Raw genomic sequence first — 19,948 nt, 5'->3', positions numbered from 1 at the left:
GTACTACAATGTGAGTCTCGCCTCCTGTTTACAGAATACTATACATAGCTGTATTCACGCTGAATTCATGCACCGCAGTGTAGGATTTACGCGCACAACGCGTCTCATTAGCCTCTCTCGCAGATCACGCGCCGATGGCTCGACACGGACACATGAAGATTGCTAGTAGGGTGCGTTCGACCTGGTTTGGCTGACCAAGATACAGGAGACTAAAGCATCTCGTTCTTCGAAGGCTACCACTCGTCCGGAGACACGTACGCGTTCTTCAAGGCGGGGGCCACTCAATCATTGTGCCTGACATGCTTGGCTACGGCGGCATGGACAAGCCGGCGGAGACAACAAACACAGCGCGATATGCGCGGACGTGAGAACGTGAGCAAGGCGATCGTGACAGAACACCAGAACACCACTGGTGAGTGCTTCAGTAGCTGGGAAAGGGCATCCGACGCTGCACGTCTCATTGAGACGCGATGTGGTCGTAGTGGTACCGCTTGGGCCAGGTTCAGCCAGAGCAACTGGCCCGTAGGATGTTGGCTACCCAGGCATACTGGCCAAGTGTTTGACTCGCAGGGGCGCATTTCTCGTACTCTACCGAGAGCGTTTTCTCGCATTCGCATTCGTCTCGGTCGGCTACACGCCATTGTTCGCGAGCTTCAAATATGCGACTGCCATCGCCGCGGTCAAGCAAGCCATCGGTCACGAGCCTTAGGGCCACTGGCAGTGACCAGCTACAAACAATCTCACAGTCGACCTCATTCTAAAGATGCGCCAGGTTCTTCGTCGACCTCGAGTACCAACCAAGTCATGAAGGACCATATCAGTACTCCTGACCTCCCATGTTCGCTATCATCTCGCAACCGACTGGCTTGCCCGCTTGATTGTCTCTCACCATCCGTGTCAATTAGCGACTACTCTTGTGACGTGCCACCTAGAGTACATTCGTACTTACGAATGTTGGGCGCTCGAGATATGGTACTCGGCGCTTATGCGTATGTGCTACTCATGCAACCGTTTTGACGATAAAGGGGGACAAATGTGGGCGTTTTCCTTGGTAGTCTACTCCGACGCAATGTGTAGGGCATGCAGCGATTTTTTGGGCATTTTCTCCGATTTTACCGCATTTTTGAGAGGTCCGATCCGTCATGCGGCCATAAAGCACCCCTACAGGTAGGTCCTATCCTGATGCGGACATAACAGGGGTCAAAATCGTGCGGACATAAGGGCCCAAAATCCGGGGTTTTCGGATCGGACCTATAAGCGCCTTGCCCGGGGTCCTCAAAGTTCCCGCAACAGAGTGTGCCCGCTCGCCTTGAATGGCGTACAAAGTGAAAGGCTTAAGTGGATAAATAGCACTCCTGCAACGCTTGCCAACTTCGCAGCCCATCGCAAAGCACAATTCGAGATGAATTCAATCCCGAAGCGCCGGCTTTAGCCTGATCTGCTTCAGTCCCGAGCTGCACAAAGCTCCGCGCAAGATTCGCATCGCAGAAAACGACACTCACAGCTACATGCAAGCTACAGGCCACCACTCCCCAGGAGCAGCTACATACTCAACCCGCTCCGCCCTATCTCATCTTCACCACATCCCGACGCGGAGCCAATCCACCGCAACTCCTCCCATAGGCCCTCCCACTCCACTCGGGGAACCATCACGAATCTACCAGAGGCCAGCAGCTGCCATCCCCGGCCGACCACTCCCCATACCGCAGGTCCATCAGAGTTTCTGGCAGGCCCCGAACTCAATTGCCCGGACCGTCCGAGTTCCCACCGCTGTGCCGGGAAGATCCACCGCGCAGGTGGACGCGGGCATCGCATTACGGTAACGCAATGACAGGATGACAAGGCGTGCCTCTGGCAGACTGGGATCATCGCCCCCCGAATCCGAGTCCACCACTATCACTGTGATACTGCCGAAGAGGAGTTCGCGACTGCGGCAGGTCGTCCGCTAGCCTCAAGGCCCGCCCACACCACACCGCTGCGAGTCTCACCAGGGGTTCAAGCAAGACGGCGATCGCCCACGAATCTCGGACCTGGAATCTCGTTCCGACGGTTTCACCCTGCGAAATGAAAACCTTCCGCCCCGCGAGGGACCCTCATCGTCATCGACTGATAGGCACGTCCCCGCGCCCGGATCGTGACCATCCCAACGCAGACAAGGACACGCACCTCGCGATAGCGCTCGCCTCGCACCGTAGGCTGTAGCTTATCTGCACCCGGCGCACGGCCACAGGACGCCTACTTGCGGTAGGTTTGCAGCCTTACCCTCGCAGTCAGGCCTCAATAAGTCGCAGCACTCGTGGTCCCCGGATCCCGCAATCGCCATCGCCATCGCACTCACCTGGACCATAGCCCCCGCGCTCCAGCGAGCGACAGAGCCAAAGGTAATAAAGTATTGTATAGCGAAGTCGCAGGCGTTGGGAACATTACAGCACGCTTGTGAACATCGGATGCGCAGAATAGGATAGGTCCGTAGGAGGCGTTCCCGTCTCACGGCCAGAGCGAGAAACAGAGCGTCGTACACCACACCGGCCGTGCGTGCGTGAGTCTCGGATGAGACACACACGGCCTAGAGCGGTGTGCGCTGGAGTCCCGGGCTCTAGGCGAGGAGCATCTTGCGGGGATCCTCGAGATAGTCCCGCACCTTGACTGTACCATGCCAGAACACAGTGGTTGGAGAACAAGCAAACAAGCGAAGCGCAGAAACACGCGAAGTCAGTTAGGCACCGGAAGGGTGGTCGGTAGACACGCACCGAGGAAGGTGACCGCTTCCCGCCCGTCGAGCAGCCGGTGGTCGTACGTCAACGCGACGACCATGATCGGGCGGATCACAATCTGGCCGTCGACCACGACCGGGCGCTCCTTGATCGTGTGCATGCCTGCGTGCATCCGGTCAGCCACATCCAATCAACTCAGACCAGTCGATCCGGGGCGGCTTGCCCCCCCGCGATCGCCAAGGCGAGGATGCGGGAACGGCGACTTACCAAGCACAGCAGCTTGCGGCAAGTTGATGATGGGTGTACCATAGAGGGAGCCGAAGACTCCGCCATTAGAGCTGAGCCGGGGGTCAGTAAGCAACCAGATGGATGAGTAAGTGTCTTACATAGTGAAGGTGCCGCCCGACATGTCCTCGAGCGTGAGCTTGCCGTCGCGGGCCTGCACAACCATCCTCAGTCGCCACTCATACATCGAACATACGCAGACTACGCACCTTCTTGCCCAACGAAGCAATCTCCTTCTCGATCTCGACGAAGTTCATGTTCTCCGCATTCCGCACGACGGGCGTGACGAGGCCCTTGGGGGTCGCGACCGCGACGCTGAGGTCAACGTAGTCGCGGTACACGATCTCGTCGCCCTCGATGGCCGCGTTCGCGTTCGGGATCTCCTTCAGCGCGAGGCACGACGCGCGCGCGAACGCGCTCATGAACCCAAGCTTCACGTCGTGCGTCTTCATCACCTCGTCCTTGTACTTCTTCCGCATCTCCATCAGGCTGTGCATGTCGATCTCGTTGAACGTCGTCAGCGACGCCGCCGCGTTCTGCGACTCCTTCAGCCGCTCCGCAATGCGCTGCCGCATCCGGCTCATCTTCACCCGCGTCTCCGTCCGTGCCCCCGCGACCCGCGGTGCTGGCGCGGGCTTCTCCTTCTCCCCCTTGCCCTTCGCCGGCGGCGCGGGTTTCGACGTCTCCTTCACGTCCTTCTTCTCATGGCCCTCCTGCACGCCAGCTGTGTCCTTCGCACGCACGTCGGACGGCGCCGGTTCTGGCGGCTCTGGCAGGCTCTTCTCGACCTGCTGGTCCTTGGGCTCCGCCTTGTCCTCCTTCTCTTTCGGCGGAGCAGCCTCCGGCTCCTCCGGCTTCTTACCCTGCGGCGCCGCACCACCCTCACCGGGTTCGATCTTGAACAGATCCTGGCCAACAGCCACCGTGTCCTCCTCGTTTGCAAGGTGTTCCGTGATGGTACCCGCTGTGGGTGCGTTCACGGACACGTCGATCTGCGAGCAAATAGATCAGGTTAGATCAGACGGGCATGTGTCATTCGCAAACAATGCGTATCCGAGACAGCCAGTTGTTTTCATTAAAGCTGGACATCGGATCTCAATGCGACGCTACCTGGCATTTGCAGGTCGTATCGGATGCAGGGTCCGACTGCGTGCCAACAGTAACCTCTTTGGAGCAGTCATTGGCTTCGTGCGTTGTACGAGCTCGCTGAGCCAGACTGAGAGGCCAACGTGCGCATGTCCCTTAGCCCTCAAGGGTACGTTATCTGGGAATTTGCCTAAGGCATAGGCGGTCCCAGCCGGCCTCGATCGCTGTAACTCTCCAGACGACCAATGTGTCCAGATGCGACTGAGGCTTCTCCGCGTATAACCGGAGGTCAACATACGCTGTACCACGAACAGCGTGCAACGCACCGAACTCCCGAAAGAGAGAACGGGCGCCGGCAGCCGAGATTAATGCAGTGTGCTTGGCCCCCGTGAGGTAAGCTAACCGAGCACCTTCTGCACACCTCATAGCTCCCGTTCTCGCCGTCCGCAACCATATACCAGTTCCCCGGTGACCGTCGGACATGCACAGGTAAGCCGCGAGAGACCACTCCACCAGGAAGCACTTCCATCGATTCCCGTCTGGAGAGCACGAGAGCCTTGGAAGGGTGTAGAGTAGCAGTGACCATGCTCTTTGCAGATCATGTTGGACTCGCATACACCCCGTGGGGGATCAAAGCTGGATCGTAGTGACCCTCGCACACCTCCACGCCATGGCGTCACCGGCATCGTAAGAGACGTACACCCGCGTCGCCAACGAGGGCAGACGGACAGACCGCAGCACAAAGCAGGACGCAGGACGGAGTACGACAACATACCTTGTCAGTCTCAATGGTCGCAACCTCCTCGTCCTGCGCTACGCTGTCCCCCACCTGCTTCAACCACGTCTTGAGGGTGCCCTCCGAGATGGACTCGGCCATCTGGGGCACCTTGACCGTCTCGGCTGCAGGCGATGTATGAGCACGATCGACGCGTCGCACAACACCGTGACCCGCTCACCTTCAACGAGTTTCGTCGAGTGGAACTGCGCGCGTCTTGAGTACGCCGTCGCGACTTTCCTGCGGAATAGGTACACTTGTCACCACGAGCACCGCGCGCGCGCAACGGACATACGCACCATCCTCTGGAAACGGCCGCTGCATCGGCGCGGAGAGCCCGCCCGCGAGCGAGAGCAATAATCTGTCTTGACAGCATCTTCTAGAGAGACGCTTTGGAGAAGAGAAGGAGGTCGATGAGAAAGGAGAGTGAGACGCTACCAGAGCCAACGGCGATGATGTAGGTGACGGTTTCACGTGGGAGCACCGAGTAAACCCGACGGCGAAAATGGTCGCCTTGCGATTGGTTACCAACACTATGAAGTCGGCATACAATGCACAGTAGAGGCGAGTAACAGTCGGTAAGCACGACCAGAAACAAAAGCATCAGTAGATGCATATGTATCGCTGATCCCGGGTAACCGGTCGCCGAGCTCTCGAACCGGCATTTCGACTCGGATAGGATCAACCGAGCCTTACTTACACTCCAGCATTGATTCCAACGGATGCAAGTATTCACAAGATTGCACACAAGACAGTAAATAGAGACCCAGATGTCGTCGTGATTCAGTCATGCATCGGACTTGTTGATTATACACAGAGCTAAACAGTCAAGGCATCGTACAACCACACATGCTCGTCATCAATATCCCTGGCTCTGAAAGACCCGACGCTGTTACATGGCATACCTGCAAGCACCCATCAGAACATGATCACACGGTAAGCTCGCACACCACTCACTTCCGTGTCCACTCCCGAGCGGTGGCCTCGTAGCGCGCCCGATCCGTCTTGTACAGATGTGCGATGTCAGGCACGAGCGGGTCATCCGGGTTGGGGTCCGTGAGCATCGAGCAAATCGAAAGGAGCACTTTCGAAATGGTCAACGCTGGACTCCACTGGTCCCTGAGGATATCCAGACAGATCGAGCCGTTCGCGTTGATGTTCGGGTGGTAGATCTTCGTCGTGAAGCTGACCTTGGGCGGCTTGAAGGGGTAGTCGGTAGGGAAGGTGATGGAGAGGAAGAACACGCCGCCCGCGTACGGCGAATCGCCCTGATGTTTCATGGATGGTCAGCATCGATCCGATAGCACCGCAGACACGCATGGAGCGATGTATGCAGGGAGGCACTCACAGGGCCCATGATAGTTGCTTGCCATTGGAACATGTTGTCGCCAGTCGGGCCAGCACTGCACGACGAGGGTGGGTCACGCCCGAGGTCAATCAATTCCTAGAATGGACGCGATACATCAGTCATCGTGTGTCTCGAACACCGCCCGAGGCACATCCACTGCGCGCCACCAGGCTGCGTTGACGCGCATTTCATCGGATACGCCTGGGGCCACACGACCAATACCCACCTTGTTAATGCGCTTGAGGGCCATTATAGACAGTCTCTAGGGTGAGAGGGGGTCGTAAAACTGTGGAAGAGAGCAAGATCGGCCAGATCGTGCGAGATGGGGTGCGATGACGAGAGACGTCCGGCGACGCGACGGACGACGGCAAAGACAACAATACCACGTAGGAAAGCGATTGCAAGACCGTTAGCGGACACTCTCGACGACGATGAGGATGAAGAGAACTCACAATGTAAAGGGTGACTGCGAGATGGTGGATGGAGGTAAGGATGCGTACCGGAGCGATTGCGGCTTGTTTGGCTGTTATGGCTCTGTTTGGTCTGCTTACTCGAACAGCCCCCGTCTGATAAACGGAATATTTTGTAAGCGCGACCATACAAGGCCCTTTTGTACTGACTCTCCTTACCAACGGCTTATAGAGCTTACAAGCTTGATAAGGTTGCTTTTTAACTTATTGTTCTTAATTTTATAAGTAACCTCGTCTCAGGCGCGATCTTATTGTCATCCTCGACAAGAGCTTGTCTCCCTGGTGATCACCACAAGAGCAACGCAACTCGGGCGTATGATTGACAACGTCGAACCATCCGCTTGAATCGTGCTCAAAGTCGAAAGTCTCCTTATCCTGGTTATCTCTGCGCCGGACCTCTTAGCATGCATTGCAAACCCTCAGTCACGCGATCGAGAACAGGACGATGAAACACAGGATGTGGTGATGCTCATTTGCTGTGTCGGGAAGTCGAATATAGCTGCGAGTCTATGATCCTCGGACAGTCGAGCCTTAGGCATGCCCCTTGCCCTCATCGTACAGCTCGCACGACCCGCTTACAGGAAATCTCCTATCGGACGGAGTATTGAAAGGGGAACGAACACACCCTATCGTACACGATCGCACCAAAGCACCGATAGTTAGCCGAAATACTCCTCTACCAGGGCCTTTTTCCGGAGGCCAAGAAGGAACGTCTCCATTTCCTCCCTTGTGGGCATCTTCGGCGGAAGCAGCTCCTCCTGTGAGAGGAAGGGGATGAACGCTGCTGTAGCACGCGCAAACGCGGCCGCGGCCTCTCGCGGATCGACCGCTGAAGCATCTGCTCCCTCTTGTGCTTGACCATCTGTCCGTGCCCTCTTTGCGGGCTCGTCCGCGTCGCCGTTCGCAGCCATCTCGACATCCTCGTCTGGAGCTTTTCGTTTAGTGTCGGATGGTGTGGTGCTGGTGTTGCTGAGTCATCTGAGATGGCTATTGTCGCGACCTTGTTGGACGAACGCGGGATTTTGGGTATCGGCTCGTCTGCTGATAGCCCTAGTACTGTTCGTAGATGTTGATATGCATCTTCCCATTCTGCAGGACAGGAGAGTCAACCGCTGCGCTATGCCAGGGGAATAGAGACAGCTCACCCTCCTCCTCCGCGTGCATCTCATACTCTAGCAGATTGCCATCCTGCTCATCCAGGTCACCGAAGTATGACGGCCCCTGATTCGTGAACTTCTTGTAGTAGCTTTGTGCCTGGTTCTCTTCATCCTCTTCCTTCTTTTTGCTCGTGAAGAGCTCCTTCACTCCGGGGAGTTCCTTCGCCCGTCCGAAGTACCTGAAGAGAAAGCGTGTCCTTTAGCGACGTCTCAATGTGGGAACCACATTGAGACGCACTTGTATCCCTTTGTCCCGGGCACCTCCTTCCCATCGTCATCCACCATGGCCACATTTCGCCTGTAATTCGCACCACCAAGCGCGACAATCTGGTTCTCCCAATGCCGCTTCTCCCTCATCAACTTGTTGATCTCGTCATTCAGGTCGCGGACCTCGTAGTCCGTCAGACCAGCTGCATGCCAACTCTGATTAACCTCTCTAAAGGCAGCATACACAACGATACTCACCATCCTGGATTTTTGACACCTTGCGACTAATTTCCCGCAGAATCTCTCCTCGCCACCGCTCGCACTCCCGCAGACTCTTGCACGCGCTCGCCATTCGCGGTCGTCGGTCCGCCCGCGTCCCGAGACCCAGCTCTGCGGCTTGGGCCTCGCGAAACCGATACAGCATGGACTGCGCCTTCTCTTCATTACGTGCCTGTGGTGTGGAGGCGCGTCAGCATGTCCCGGCTTTCCGAAGAATACGACCTTACCATATTTGCGGAGGGACCTCAGATAGAGCTTTTGTTTCAGATGCAAAGGAACGGTCGAGTAGAGACTACAAGGAAGACTTTTGTGACCACAGAGGTTTTAAGGCGGTCGAATTGAATCCGTTGTATAACTGACAATGAGAGTCGGCAGCGAGACTGAGCAGCGGCTTGACGCTTGAGTGTTGGGTAGAGCAGCTAATCACGTGAGTGCCATCCGAATCACGGTCTGTGCTACCTGTTAACCTACCGTGGTATTGCTCTGTGACTGGACAATACATCTGCTGGGTGCTACATTATACATCGCGCTGCGTCTCATGTGCTTGGGCGCAAGACTTGGGTATCATGATTGACACGGTCGGCGCGTGCGCAGTTGATATGTATGGACTTGGACTACGGAGCACTGTCCGGGTCGCTGGAGTCAGTCCCGAGTGTACTGAGTGTACTGAACGTAGGCACCCCCAAGCCTGCGCACCGATTGAATATCCCGAGAGCATGAGAAAGCTTGTAAGCGTTCAATTCTCTCTTACAGAACTATTCTGATGTTGAGATGTTTTCGCTCTCTTAGGTTGGGTATCGCTCAGGCTCGTCCTGGCATCTCGACGATGCAGCAATTGCGGCCTAGAAGCATCCGGAGGCGGACCAGGGGCACAAATGAACTCATTCAATCAGATGCAAACATAAATTATGGAAATGTCAGCGAGCAAGTGGGTCCTTACATGTCATAAGTAGGGTGCTCAAACCATCGACGTCATGAGGAAGAGTGGGTCCAGCGCTTCGCGGGTCAATTAGAGTCTGAGTTTGTTGAGCTACTCATACCACCAGACAGGTAAGTATGTCATAGATGAACACACCGTTGTAATTTGACACCACACATAGCAGTACTGCCTACGCATTTCTGTAGATTGCCATAACTACCCCGAGTCAACCACCTCGAACCGCCACACCCGTCAAATGTCTGCTGCAGCTACCCGCCGCTTGGCAGACTCGATCCCCAAATGCATGAAGGCAATGCAGACGGTCTACGGGCCGTTTGCCCAGCTCTCCCCCGCACAAGCATCTTCATGGATTCCTCCGCCGATGGCGGAGGGACACCGCGGGCGATACCTCTGGACTGACGCCTTCGGCGTCCTCAACCTCATCACCCTCGGCACGCTCGCTCACAATCCGACGTACACGACCCTAGCCGCCCGGCTCATCGCCCGCGTGCACGACGTCCTCGGACGCACGCGCGACGGCACGCGGCGCCTCCCCGGCGCGACGGACGCGCACCCGCTCCGGGGCGGCCTCCGCATCGGCAAGGCAAGCGACGAGGACGACCCGAGCGGGGACGGCGACGGGCAGTACTACCACTACCTCACCCTCTGGATGTTCGCGCTGAACCGCATGTCGCTCGCGGCGCGCGACCCGCGATACAACGCCCTCGCGGTCGAGCTCGCGCAGGCGGTCCACCCACGGTTCGTGCGCGACAGGGACGCGGAGCGCCCGCGGATGTGCTGGAAGATGAGCGTCGACCTTAGTAGGCCCGTGGTGCGTTCGGAGGGGAACCTCGACCCCATCGACGGATACGTGGTGTATGGCCTGCTCCAGCGCACGAACAAGGCGGACCCGAGCGTGCTTGCGCAGGAGGTCAGAGAGTATAAGAAGATAGTGGACACGAAGTGGAGGCAGTCTCTCTCGGACGACCCGCTCGACCTCGGTATGACGCTGTGGACCGCGCATTGGCTCGAAGGGGAAGAGGAGTGGGCGACGCAGCTCACCAACCGCGCTGCGATCTGCACTCGTGCGTACATTGGGATCGAGGGCCGAGTGCGAGTGGTTGATTGAAACACCGCTTGCATCAGGTGTCCTTTTCGAGGACGGCTACTACGACCAGTCCAGAGCCTACCGCCTCGCGTTCCGCGAGTTCGGCACCGGTCTGGGCATGCGATGCCACACTGAAACGCGGCAAAAGGAACTGTCGGACGAGGAACAAGAGGACTGGGAGGCCTACTCGGAAAAGATCCTCTCGACATGGGAACCAGACATCGAGCGTGGGTCCACGCACACGCCCGCTTCATTGGTACCTATCACGCTCGTCATGTACTCCAGTGCGGTGATCCCAGGCGGTGAGTGCCTCCGCGCGTCCTATCTTTGCCTCCTGACCTGACATCTGCGGGACAAAGCATTCCACAGAGATTTCTTCGAACAGCACTGAAGTGTACATACTCTCTACGCTCAAATCGATTGAGCCGCGGTGAGGTTCAAACTACCTGTGCAGCAATGGCCATTAGCGCTCGTCGTAGAGGGTCAAATGTAACGCATACCTGGACCCATACTCGTCGCAAAGAAGGCACAGAAGACCCGAAACGTGACAGAACCACTGCGTATGTGATAGGTAGCGGATGGTCATGGGCAGAACCCGGTCAACAAACATTGGACTCATACCTGTGCTGCAGCGCTCAATCCGCCACCGGCGTTCCTTGCCGCTGCTGGATGGTTGACAGACGTTGTGTCTTGCATTGACACGACTAGTACAATGTCTCCGTTCGTGACGACGCAGCCTCCGCCACCTGCGCGATACCAGTCAATGATGAGTGGCGCAGATCTGGGACGCGTAAGGGACAATTATCCACCTTCGCGCCAATGGCGGGATGGGCAGGAGGCTGCTCAGGAACCATGTGGACGCCGTATCCGACTCATCTAAGCAATTCGTCCAAGAATCAGCTCACTTCAGGGGGCACTGCTCTGCTGAACAATCCTAGGACTGTTTCCGAATGAAGGTGCGGTGCCCAGAATCTCAACTGCCCATCTCGAGGTGGCCGCCGCCATGGCAGATACTCTCCCACCAGCGTGACTGGGTGAACTTGGGTGACAGAGTCAGTCGAACTTAACCATGCTTCTGTTTGTCCTCGTGTCTCGCCCGACATGATCTGTCGACGTCTTCGTGCGGTTTATCTTCATAGCTTCCACGACTATGCGTACCGTTATGGTAGTCTTCGCTGGAAGTTCGATCGCTTCCGAGTGGTCTTAATTAAATGCTTTGCAAGACTATCGCAATACGGCCCCGAACGATGCATATGGCAACAGGCTGACCTGGTACCCCCCCTTGCGGTGCACGCTCATCACTCCCGCGGCGTCGACGCATCGAAGACGAGGTCGTACGAGTCAGTCCCTCTTGTATTTTGGAACGCAAGATCGCTCTGGAGTCAGCAGTTTCACCTCGAGGCCTCAACCGCATTTGCTCGCGCGACACCGCCCCTCCCCAGCAAAGACAGTCGGCTTCGACATAGTCTCCCGGTCCTTGCGCGCTCTGCAGGGGAAATCTTCGCCTGACGCAGCTCAGAGGCTCAATCAAGGAGATGGCCGCCGTCCAACTTAAGTTCGTAGCTAGCGCGCACTGGCGCCCGGGGCCACCTCACACTTGCTCCGTATCGATCATGATGCATAGCGATCTCCCGTACCATGCACCGCAACTCCGAATGCACATCTGCCAGCGAAATACGACGGGGCGGGTAGACTTATCCTGAGACTGCCTCGAGGTAAGATTGGAGATGAGGATGGTATGTAAGTCTCCGACGCGTCGGGTTACGTGCTTGCTGGGGGATTACTACCATACAAAGCGCACGGTAAGGCACTTCCGCTGAAGTGTCGGCCCAACTGACGTCTGGAACTCGTCGCACAGCATCTCGCACACGGGAAGAACGGACGCTTGAGCGAACAGGGATTATGAAATGAAGACATCAGCGGGAGAGAAACTGAGGACCCTTGGCGACCTCGCCGCCGCCGCCCGCAACTCTTGCGCTCTGGGGAGGATGGGATCATGTCAAGCCCGAGTACAACAGCCTCCGTGCGCGTCAAGATGCGTGTACTATCTACCGACCATTCCGCCCTTCGGCCTGCTCGCGGTCACGACTCGCGCAGATGCGACGCGGGTCATTGGCTGTGCAGGCGCGTATATTCTGGCAGCCAGCGCGTATGTCCTGTGTCGTGGCCCCCACCATCAGTTTGCGACGGCAGCACCCCTGCGACCTCGACGGATGTCCGCGGTGGAGGTCTGCAGTATATGCAACAGCTGGCCGCATCCGCGGTGGGCCTGGCTACTTGGGAATGTAGCGCCCTGTCCGCCTTGTTGCGCATCAAGAAGTTGTGGTCCCGTCCGCATAGCCCGATGTTGTATGGGCCAAGAGGCGTGTAAAGGTGAGTCACGGCGGCGGCACAGACTCATTGGCTATCGTTGACAGTGACTGTGCCGCTGCCGCCCACACTCCATGCGCGCACTTTGTCGCATCTACCGATGGCTTGTCCTGAAGCAGATGACTGCCCTGCCACCGAAGCCTAATCCCGGGGATCTCCTTTCATTATATATACGTCCTGTTTGACTTCAGCATCTCACAACTTTCAGCCTCACTTTCCAAGCCGACTGACTATCCTTCTCCTTGGTACCTTACGTTCCGGACTCTAATCTCCAGACTATCACCTTATATTTTAGCCCCTCGTCATCGTACAACGCACGTAATGGCCAACTACAAGACCCACCTCACTGTCCTTTCGGAGGCTGCGGCGAAGCACCCAACACTGCCAGCCTTTCAGTGCCCATCCTCAACCAGGAGACCGGTAGCGTGCAATCATGGCAGCCAGTCACTATCGCGAGTTCCACGCCGATGTGGAGCACTTCGCAACCTACTGGAACGGCGTTCTCTCAAGAGATGGTGTAGCGCCGCGATCAGTCGTTGGACTATGGTAAGCCAATCCACTGGCGAATATCCGTGCGATCGATCACTGACTCCGTTATAGGCTCGGAGGGCTTACATACTCGACATTGTCACGTATACGCCATTGCGCGGGCAGGTTACATCCCTCAACTCTGCTCCCTCCGACTTCCAAACCCGGACATCATCTACGAGCTTCTTCGGAAAGCTAACGCGAAAGCGCTCATCTTCGAACCCACCTACACTCCCGATCTGTCCACTTGCCACGTACCCACACATGCGGCGGTGGATGCTCGCCATCACGATGTTTCGAATCTAACGATCCCGCCGATGATCGATCTCACGGCGGTCAAGGGCACGGATACCGTTGTGATATTTCACACCTCGGGGTCGACCTCGGGCTCCCCCAAGCTCATCCCATGCAACTATGTATGGCTCACAACCATCATCAATAAAGCGAAACACTTCTCGCGGCCGCTCCGACGTGATGGTCAAGATGTTACGGACTTTATGTGAGTCTTCGAACTCCCAGTCTCACCGGAGTCAAACTGAACCCTATCATTAGAGGGAGTGTATGCCACATCGGTCAGACGTTCATGCTTCTAGGCGCGCTCCAAAACGGCGCCTGCACCGTACAGCCTACGAGAGTCGACTTCAGCTCTGAGGAGCTCCTGGACATGATCGTCCGCTGCCACCTGAACCGGCTGCAGCAGTTCCCCGCCTTCCTCAGCATCCACATGCGCAACTCCCGCCAGAACCCCAAGCTTCTCGCCCAGCTCCGCGCCCTCGACGAGATCTTCTACTCCGGCCAGGCCATGCCGCAGGAGGACGAAGAGTGGGTGTACCAAAACGGGATGAACGTCATCAACGTGTTCGCGAACACCGAGTGCGGCATCATGCTCACGTCCGTCCGCGGCGGGGGGCGCCCGTGCCCGTCGCTGCGCCCCATCGCCGGCTCGCACTACGGGTTCTTCCCGGTCTCCGGCACGAACGCGCAGTCGCAGTCCGCGTACGAGAACCTGAACAGCCAGCTCGTCGAGCTCGTCATCCTCGCCGAGTCCCCCGACTGCCCCGACCCCTCGCTCCGCGCCGCCGACGGGCACTACCACACCGGCGACCTCTTCCTCGAGGTCGAGCCCGGCGCGTACGTCTCGCGCGGGCGCAACGACGACTGGATCAAGAGCTCGAACGCGCTGCGCTGCGATACCAAGGCCATCGAGGACAACGTCCGCGCGACGTGCGAGGAGCTCATATCCCAGTGCATCGTCGTGGGGAACGCCCGGCCGTCGCCCGTGCTCTTCATCGAGGCGAGCCCGGCTCTGAAGATGGACGGCGAGCGGCTGAAGAAGGAGATCATCCGCAGGACGCGCCACTTCCACTCGAGGAGATATCTTCACGAGCGGATCACTTCCGCGAAGATGGTCGTGGTCGTCCCTACAGGTACATTGCCCCGGACAGTGACGAAGGGGAACGTCCGGCGACGGGCCGTTGAAGATATGTTCAAGTCTGAACTGGATGCGATATTCAGCGCGTAAGTAATGTAATATTTAATTCGGAGCGACTGGACATCATGAATCGGACATTACTTCTCACCCAAGCTCGGACTACTCTACAGTACTTTATTTGCTCAACTATTACACAGATGATGTATCGTTACTCCGCGGCTTCAAGTATCATTATTAGCACTAATTTTTCTTAGCACTTTACAAGTACGCTACGCCGCTATCATCAATTCAATTCAAAAAAGTAACACTACAACTAAGCAGGACTGGCACGACACAACGATTCACGAATCTCACGAGTGGACACTGATAAGAGACATATACGAGCCATTACATGCCACGCAGAGCATCCAGCACGTCCTGACAGACCGTAGCATGTCATGAGCAACCATAACCTGTACATGTATACAGACCACGCACCCAAGCGTCTTCATCCCAAGGCTTCACACCTTGGCAGAGCAAATCATTCACCTCGCTCTTGGTGAAGCCGAAATTATTGATCCTCTCTTCCTCCTCTTCCCACGCAGCATCGTCGTCGTCTCCGTCATCATCTTCATCGTCATCCTCGTCGTCATCTTCATCGTACTCATCGTGTCTGCCTCTGCCTCCAATGTCGCCTGTGGGCATGGTGTAGCTGCACTGGACCCGACCATCGCGCTGGGTCGTGTTGACCGTTACGCCTGACCGCTGCCCGATGTCGATCGAATCGTCGTCCAATTCGCTGAAGCGCCCAGACATCCACTCGTCAGTGCGCCAGTCCTGTAAGTACGCAATCGACACCAAGAACATGTTTCTGTCTCTCTTCTTCCGGCCTGTGATGGGGATGCTGGCTCCGCGTGATAAGTGCTTGACTTTGTCGGGCTTGTTCCACCAGCCGCCCTGGGGAAGGTACGTCTTGTCGTGCGCGTAATAGCACTGCGTATAAGTGCACTTCCCGAGCAGCCACAAGATACAGACGTTACGGCCTCTGCAAACAGTCAATATCATATGTCGAAGAGATAGCCTTATAACGCTCACAGCTCGTCACGAACGCTCTGGTCGTCGGGCGCGTGCATCCACTTGCACTGCGAGCCATGCCTGCATCCGTCGTGGTTCAGATAACGACAGGGCGTACCGTTCCCCTCATGCCCATATTCGCTGCTATCCGACTCGGTCATTATCTCCCACAGAGGCTCATTCCCTTCTGCCTCCTCCGGTGGTCCCTCAGGTGGTGTTCGCTCATTATTCAAACGGATCGTGTCCACTAGAGCGGTCCGCGCAAGCGCCGACGACGGATCCTGTCTCAGAACGCTGCGGAAGTCTGCACCATGCGAGATTATCAATGCACCTGCATAGAATAACGATGATCGCAGAGCAAACGCACCTTCTATGGCATAAGCATACATGCGCAACTCCTTGTTTGCCATCCCTCGGCGGTATCGCGCTTTGATGTTCTTCGGCTCGTAGAAGAGCGCGCGGCTTGCAGCATCCTCAGCTGCTACGTAGCTTGAACATTTGGTCAGCCGTGAGCAAACATGCTCATACTTAAGCCACATACCGTTCCATCTTGAGTAGAGCTGCGGCGAGGTTACTCATGTAGACCGGTTTGGGACCGTAGACGACAGCAGCCTGACGATACTTGCTCGCCGCCTGTGCTGCTTTGCCCTCCTTGAACAATTTGTTACCCTAAATTGCATGATCCGCACGTGAGTTCCGGTCCGAGGAAACAGTGCGAGAGCTTTACCTCTTCCTTCAGCACCTCGGCCGTCAAACGTTTGCGCCGCGACATGTTGGCACGCTTCACCGATCGGAAGGCTACTTCCTTCTCTCGAGGCCGAGGCTGCGACAGCTCCTGACGCAGCAGAAGTAGTCGCTCGGCGTATGTCTCTGTGATGGGCTTGACATCGTCGCCCTCGATGTACATGCCCACATCGCACTTCCGGGAGCCAAGATCCCCAGGCTTGACCGTGATGCCACACATCTCGAGAACCAGTCTGGTGCTCTCCTCTTCCGAGTTGATGTCGCCGATGTACCCTAGATAGCCTTTGCCGATAGGAGCCCAGGCTACGGAACACTCGTCCAGAAGGGACCCAGTCAACGCCTCGCCGGGCTGGCCAAACTGGTTCTCTACGCATGACGCCGCCGTTGGCACGTAAACCTTGTGTTCCTTCTTCACGTGCTTCAGATGAACGGCCTTCTGGCTGTATGCAGGGAACAGTTTGCTCGAGCGCAACGGAGGAGGTACACCGTCCAGGTTCAGAGCGACTGTCGTGCGGTGATATGCGCCAGCAGCCCAGGGGACCTCCCATTTCTGGAAGAACGGTTTCAACTGGTCGAGCGGGAGGTTGTTGGAAAATTGAGAGCCGACGATCACCCTACCACCTCCACGAGCATACTCAATGACGCGGTGAATGACCTTGTCGTCGCGAATGACGGCGGGGTGAGTGAAGACGACCGCAGCCGGGCTCGGTTTTGCTGCTAAGCGCTTCAAGGCAGCCTTGGCGTCGAGTGCCTCCTCAACTGCTGCATTCTGTTTGAGGGCCGAAAGTAGCTGCTGTTCGATGCCGTCGAAGAAATATAACTTGTCGAAGGAGACGAGCAGAATCTGGGGCTTCGCAGCTTGTTCGCTAGCCTGCTCGCGGTATTCCGACTGAGGGGCAGGCTTATCCGGGTGATAAGTTTCATATGGATGTCACAAACGTAACAGTGCACTCACCGTCTGCGAAGCGGCTGCCGGAAGAGATTCCGGGCTTGCCTCGTTCGCTGGCGCTGGCGCTGGTTTTGGGAAGCAGAGCGCGAGGACGAGCTTCGTTGTATGCTCCGATGGGTTGACGTCTCCAACGTATCCGATATGGCCTCCGTGCAGCGTCTGACCCAGCGCTGCCATTGTCTCCTGACTGCGGTATTGCAGAGTAGGGACGTAGACGGACTCCTCCCATGGGACATGTTGAAGGAACAAGGCTTTCGGGTACTTATAGGTCTCCGTGAGTGAATCGAAGTCGAGATCGTCGACAGCCCTCGTGATTGTCACATCCATCTTCGTGTGAGAGCCCGAGCGCCAGGAGAGCTCCAGTCGCACGAAGAGAGCGTCAAGGTCTGGCCAGCGCACAAAGCTACTGAACTGGCACGCAAAGACAACAGTGCTTTCGCGTCGTTGACTATACGCAACGAGTCTTGACAACAGGGAGCTGTTCTCTTCGTCCCAGAGACCAGCGTCCGTGACCAGTACTGTGGATGGGAGTGGTGTCGTCGTAAGACATCGCAGGGCATGAGATTTCGTGGAAACTTCTACGACTTCAGCCCTACTACGCAAAACAGCATACACATCAGCGTTGTGCGCATCGAAGGCAGCGTCCTTGTGTAGCGAAAGAATCAAGACCGAGGATCGTTGCACACTCGGTTGGGCCTATTGCGATAAAAGGGGCGTCAGCTCACAATGAAGGTGATACACCTTGAGACTCACGGTCGACGTCGCCTCCCGCCCCCGCGCAGATGCGAGCAACATATTGACGAGTAGATGTGTTGTCTCTTCTTCGGAGTTGACGTCTCCCACATAGCCGACGTAGCCGAGGCCAAGCTTGGTGAATGCGGCAGGGGTCTCGTCGAGATTTCCGACGGGAGCAGGGGCAAACACGTGTGATTCGATCCTAGATTTGTCGGTGGGCACATACACAGCTGCCGTGGGCGCGACGTTTCGAAGGTGCGAAGCTTTCATGCTGTATGACGGAGAAAGGTTCTCGAGACTAATGTTCTCAACTCTTCTGTTGAGAGAGAACGTAGACCGGTGATAATTGCCCCTAGCCCATGGCAATCCCAGTGTCCTTTGAAACAGTGCCTCCATGTTCTTGGGCTTGACGAACGTCGAGAACCTGCAGCCAAAGACAATCGTACCCCCCAACCTCGCGTACTCTACAAGCTTCCGTAGTAGTGCTTCCTGTTTTCGCTCGGTGACGACTTCATCGGCAAGGAGGATGGCCTGAGGGCGTGAAGTCCCCGACAGCCACCGCAGAGCGGTAACCCGAGACGTGACAACTTCGACTTCGCTTTTAGCTCTCAGATGTAGCAAGAGATGCGCATCCATTTCGCTCATTTGGAAGTCTGAAAAAGAGAAAACGAGGACGAGTGGCTTCGCCGCCATCTACAGTACGTGAATATGGTCAGTCCCGCCAGTGACAGTTTATGCAGAGACGAAATAACGAACTTCAGATGTTTTGATGCAGGTTAAGAGTAAGTCAGCCCTTGAGATGGTCCGAAGACTGGATATAGGAGGCCAGCGTACGCGTTGGCCAGGTGTCTTCGCTTGGGCATTAGCCGGGCATGTGATCGTGACGATTGGATAAGCGCTCAAGAGAGCCACGGCGCGGCGGTGGCTAGTAAGTACTACTTATGTATGATACGATGTAGCTCCTCGCCTCATCTGTGTAGTCCGAGTCGTATACACATAACCTTCACGTACGTCAAGCACAAGCACGACTACGCAGGAATAGTCAACTCAGATCTAAATTACTCTAGGCTTATCTTTTGCTATCGCGCAAGGTACTTATACAGAAGGTTACCGGCGAGGCCAGCCTGCTCCAAAGCTGCAATAGGTCACGAAGACTCATCTCAAACTCTCTCAATGAGACGTCCGTGAGGCAGTCAACAGTACAAGGTGGCATTAACCCTATACTGTTGAGGCCACCGTCATTCAACATCCTTTCATTGTCGAGTTCATGACCTGCAAACTGCTATCATCATCGCCACTCACTCGAGCCTTCCTTCAACAATGACCACTCGGCATATGTTATCAAAGGCAGACACTACGCAAGGTGATGAACACCTTACTCTCTCGTTACCCGATGTGCTGATATCATGGCTATGTGGCAGACATGTGCATGAACCCTGAGGCCATTCAAGTTCACCGCCATAGGAACATCAACCTAGCTGCGGATAACCGGCGATACAAGTACTTTGTCTGTCCGCGCCATAGCCCTATCGTCCGTCCCAGGCACCCTCTGCTTCTCCCTCCTGAGCTCCTGCTCGACATCTTCGCGAGGATTGCCTCTGGTTACCTATATTTCCTCTTCGCTTTCGAGAGCCAAGATGATGACGAGATAGAGGAATGTTTGGCCGTTAATCCATTTCTTGTGTTTTTGCATGTTTCCCATCAGTTCAGAGAGCTCGCGTTCAAGGTGGTGGAGGATGTCTTCGGCATTGACAGGGACCCTGACGGGAGGTATGTACCCATATTCCTT

The 19,948-nt window shown here is 56.3% G+C and overlaps 8 protein-coding genes across 8 annotated transcripts; 3 read left to right on the top strand and 5 right to left on the bottom strand.

Annotated features, from left to right (window-relative positions):
* The first annotated feature begins 305 nt into the window (after positions 1-305).
* Positions 306-1,445, top strand: B0H18DRAFT_984511 (uncharacterized protein). Its single transcript, XM_048044677.1, has one exon. The coding sequence runs from the start codon at positions 355-357 to the stop codon at positions 1,015-1,017; it is 663 nt and encodes a 220-aa protein (XP_047897531.1). The 5' UTR covers positions 306-354; the 3' UTR covers positions 1,018-1,445.
* Positions 1,379-2,036, bottom strand: B0H18DRAFT_670991 (uncharacterized protein). The gene is made up of 2 exons (XM_048039077.1): positions 1,503-2,036; positions 1,379-1,433 (listed from the first exon to the last, which is right to left on the bottom strand). The coding sequence occupies exon 1, from the start codon at positions 1,867-1,869 to the stop codon at positions 1,543-1,545; it is 327 nt and encodes a 108-aa protein (XP_047897530.1). The 5' UTR covers positions 1,870-2,036; the 3' UTR covers positions 1,379-1,433; positions 1,503-1,542.
* Positions 2,037-2,596: 560 nt separating this feature from the next.
* Positions 2,597-5,236, bottom strand: B0H18DRAFT_1083137 (dihydrolipoamide succinyltransferase; the record flags this gene model as incomplete). The annotated part of the gene is made up of 8 exons (XM_048031628.1): positions 2,597-2,646; positions 2,751-2,876; positions 2,982-3,052; positions 3,101-3,153; positions 3,209-3,991; positions 4,861-4,985; positions 5,042-5,100; positions 5,160-5,236. 8 exons carry the CDS (start codon positions 5,234-5,236, stop codon positions 2,597-2,599), a joined length of 1,344 nt encoding a protein of 447 aa, XP_047897529.1.
* A 516-nt stretch (positions 5,237-5,752) lies between these two features.
* B0H18DRAFT_1083136 (ubiquitin-conjugating enzyme E2) lies at positions 5,753-6,458 on the bottom strand (the record flags this gene model as incomplete). Its single annotated transcript, XM_048031627.1, has 4 exons — positions 5,753-5,765; positions 5,818-6,128; positions 6,209-6,304; positions 6,435-6,458. 4 exons carry the CDS (start codon positions 6,456-6,458, stop codon positions 5,753-5,755), a joined length of 444 nt encoding a protein of 147 aa, XP_047897528.1.
* A 381-nt stretch (positions 6,459-6,839) lies between these two features.
* On the bottom strand, positions 6,840-8,713 carry B0H18DRAFT_984494 (pre-mRNA-splicing factor ISY1). Its single transcript, XM_048044676.1, has 7 exons — positions 8,549-8,713; positions 8,301-8,493; positions 8,074-8,245; positions 7,824-8,014; positions 7,689-7,767; positions 6,920-7,638; positions 6,840-6,869 (listed from the first exon to the last, which is right to left on the bottom strand). Exons 1-6 carry the CDS (start codon positions 8,549-8,551, stop codon positions 7,338-7,340), a joined length of 939 nt encoding a protein of 312 aa, XP_047897527.1. The 5' UTR covers positions 8,552-8,713; the 3' UTR covers positions 6,840-6,869; positions 6,920-7,337.
* Positions 8,714-9,422: 709 nt separating this feature from the next.
* Positions 9,423-10,992, top strand: B0H18DRAFT_984489 (uncharacterized protein). The gene is made up of 3 exons (XM_048044675.1): positions 9,423-10,325; positions 10,387-10,650; positions 10,708-10,992. The coding sequence occupies exons 1-3, from the start codon at positions 9,497-9,499 to the stop codon at positions 10,737-10,739; spliced, it is 1,125 nt and encodes a 374-aa protein (XP_047897526.1). The 5' UTR covers positions 9,423-9,496; the 3' UTR covers positions 10,740-10,992.
* A 2,047-nt stretch (positions 10,993-13,039) lies between these two features.
* B0H18DRAFT_1083133 (acetyl-CoA synthetase-like protein) lies at positions 13,040-14,768 on the top strand (the record flags this gene model as incomplete). Its single annotated transcript, XM_048031626.1, is given in 5 exon segments — positions 13,040-13,143; positions 13,163-13,264; positions 13,319-13,350; positions 13,373-13,745; positions 13,799-14,768. 5 exon segments carry the CDS (start codon positions 13,040-13,042, stop codon positions 14,766-14,768), a joined length of 1,581 nt encoding a protein of 526 aa, XP_047897525.1.
* A 172-nt stretch (positions 14,769-14,940) lies between these two features.
* B0H18DRAFT_670783 (uncharacterized protein) lies at positions 14,941-18,965 on the bottom strand. Its single transcript, XM_048039076.1, has 8 exons — positions 18,916-18,965; positions 18,178-18,852; positions 17,431-18,120; positions 16,459-17,376; positions 16,273-16,400; positions 16,099-16,220; positions 15,753-16,035; positions 14,941-15,702 (listed from the first exon to the last, which is right to left on the bottom strand). The coding sequence occupies exons 2-8, from the start codon at positions 18,850-18,852 to the stop codon at positions 15,114-15,116; spliced, it is 3,405 nt and encodes a 1,134-aa protein (XP_047897524.1). The 5' UTR covers positions 18,916-18,965; the 3' UTR covers positions 14,941-15,113.
* Between the last annotated feature and the right edge of the window lie 983 nt (positions 18,966-19,948).

Source organism: Fomitopsis serialis, assembly GCF_022376445.1.
Source record: "Fomitopsis serialis strain Sig1Antser10 chromosome Unknown B0H18scaffold_9, whole genome shotgun sequence".
Taxonomy (NCBI): domain Eukaryota; kingdom Fungi; phylum Basidiomycota; class Agaricomycetes; order Polyporales; family Fomitopsidaceae; genus Fomitopsis; species Fomitopsis serialis.
Note: the sequence above shows the minus strand (reverse complement) of the source record. Positions and strands in the feature narration are given on the sequence as shown.

Excerpts from the sequence above, each read along its gene's own strand:
- B0H18DRAFT_984511 (XM_048044677.1), top strand. The coding sequence starts at position 355 with ATGCGCGGACGTGAGAACGTGAGCAAGGCGATCGTGACAGAACACCAG.
- B0H18DRAFT_670991 (XM_048039077.1), bottom strand. The coding sequence starts at position 1,869 with ATGATCCCAGTCTGCCAGAGGCACGCCTTGTCATCCTGTCATTGCGTT.
- B0H18DRAFT_984494 (XM_048044676.1), bottom strand. Across the intron at positions 8,246-8,300 it reads GGTGTCAAAAATCCAGGATG|CTGGTCTGACGGACTACGAG; the intron begins GTGAGTATCGTT and ends GTTGGCATGCAG. Across the intron at positions 7,639-7,688 it reads ATACCCAAAATCCCGCGTTC|CACCACACCATCCGACACTA; the intron begins GTCCAACAAGGT and ends CAGCAACACCAG.
- B0H18DRAFT_984489 (XM_048044675.1), top strand. The coding sequence starts at position 9,497 with ATGTCTGCTGCAGCTACCCGCCGCTTGGCAGACTCGATCCCCAAATGC. Across the intron at positions 10,326-10,386 it reads CCGCGCTGCGATCTGCACTC|GTGTCCTTTTCGAGGACGGC; the intron begins GTGCGTACATTG and ends CGCTTGCATCAG. Across the intron at positions 10,651-10,707 it reads CAGTGCGGTGATCCCAGGCG|CATTCCACAGAGATTTCTTC; the intron begins GTGAGTGCCTCC and ends TGCGGGACAAAG.
- B0H18DRAFT_670783 (XM_048039076.1), bottom strand. The coding sequence starts at position 18,852 with ATGGCGGCGAAGCCACTCGTCCTCGTTTTCTCTTTTTCAGACTTCCAA. Across the intron at positions 16,401-16,458 it reads CCGAGGTGCTGAAGGAAGAG|GGTAACAAATTGTTCAAGGA; the intron begins GTAAAGCTCTCG and ends CATGCAATTTAG. Across the intron at positions 16,221-16,272 it reads GCTCTACTCAAGATGGAACG|CTACGTAGCAGCTGAGGATG; the intron begins GTATGTGGCTTA and ends CAAATGTTCAAG.